General features: G+C 35.6%; 1 protein-coding gene across 1 annotated transcript in view; it reads right to left on the minus strand.

Annotated features, from left to right (window-relative positions):
• LOC107593010 (ankyrin repeat and zinc finger domain-containing protein 1-like) overlaps positions 1-174 on the minus strand; it is a 10379-nt gene extending 10205 nt beyond the window's left edge. The window contains exon 1 of the mRNA XM_016282593.1: positions 145-174. Within this exon, the coding sequence (XP_016138079.1) occupies positions 145-174 (30 nt within the window). The remainder of the gene's footprint in view (positions 1-144) is intronic.
• Between the last annotated feature and the right edge of the window lie 258 nt (positions 175-432).

The following is a 432-nucleotide window of genomic DNA, read 5'->3' on the forward strand; positions in this document are numbered from 1 at the left end:
CATGTTAGTCTCAATCTGACAGCTGCTATCCTACTAGAGTCAAGCCTGATTCAGCACTTACACTGCAAAGATAAACATGCTGTGCTAAACGCTAGAATTCAGCTCACTTAACTATCAGTGATCAATGTTAATGTATATATTTACCTTCAGTCCGAGTAAGCTGAAGTTAATCATATTACATTAAACGCGTGTTTGTGCTCTACGGTGGCCGACAAGTGTCAGAAAACGACAGCGCGATTTGATGCGAAGACACTTGACGCCAAGGACTTCCAAATATGATCATATCCTTGTAATTGTATCCTTTTTACTTAAAATATAATAGTGAAAATATATTTTCACGTAAATAACTGAGTGAGCATTAATTGGCTTTCAGGTCATTGTACATAAGCCAAAAGAAACGATCATCTAATTTCTGTCAAATATTTATTTATA

This window comes from Sinocyclocheilus grahami, unplaced genomic scaffold (assembly GCF_001515645.1).
Source record: "Sinocyclocheilus grahami isolate Dianchi unplaced genomic scaffold, SAMN03320097.WGS_v1.1 scaffold162.1, whole genome shotgun sequence".
NCBI lineage: Eukaryota > Metazoa > Chordata > Actinopteri > Cypriniformes > Cyprinidae > Sinocyclocheilus > Sinocyclocheilus grahami.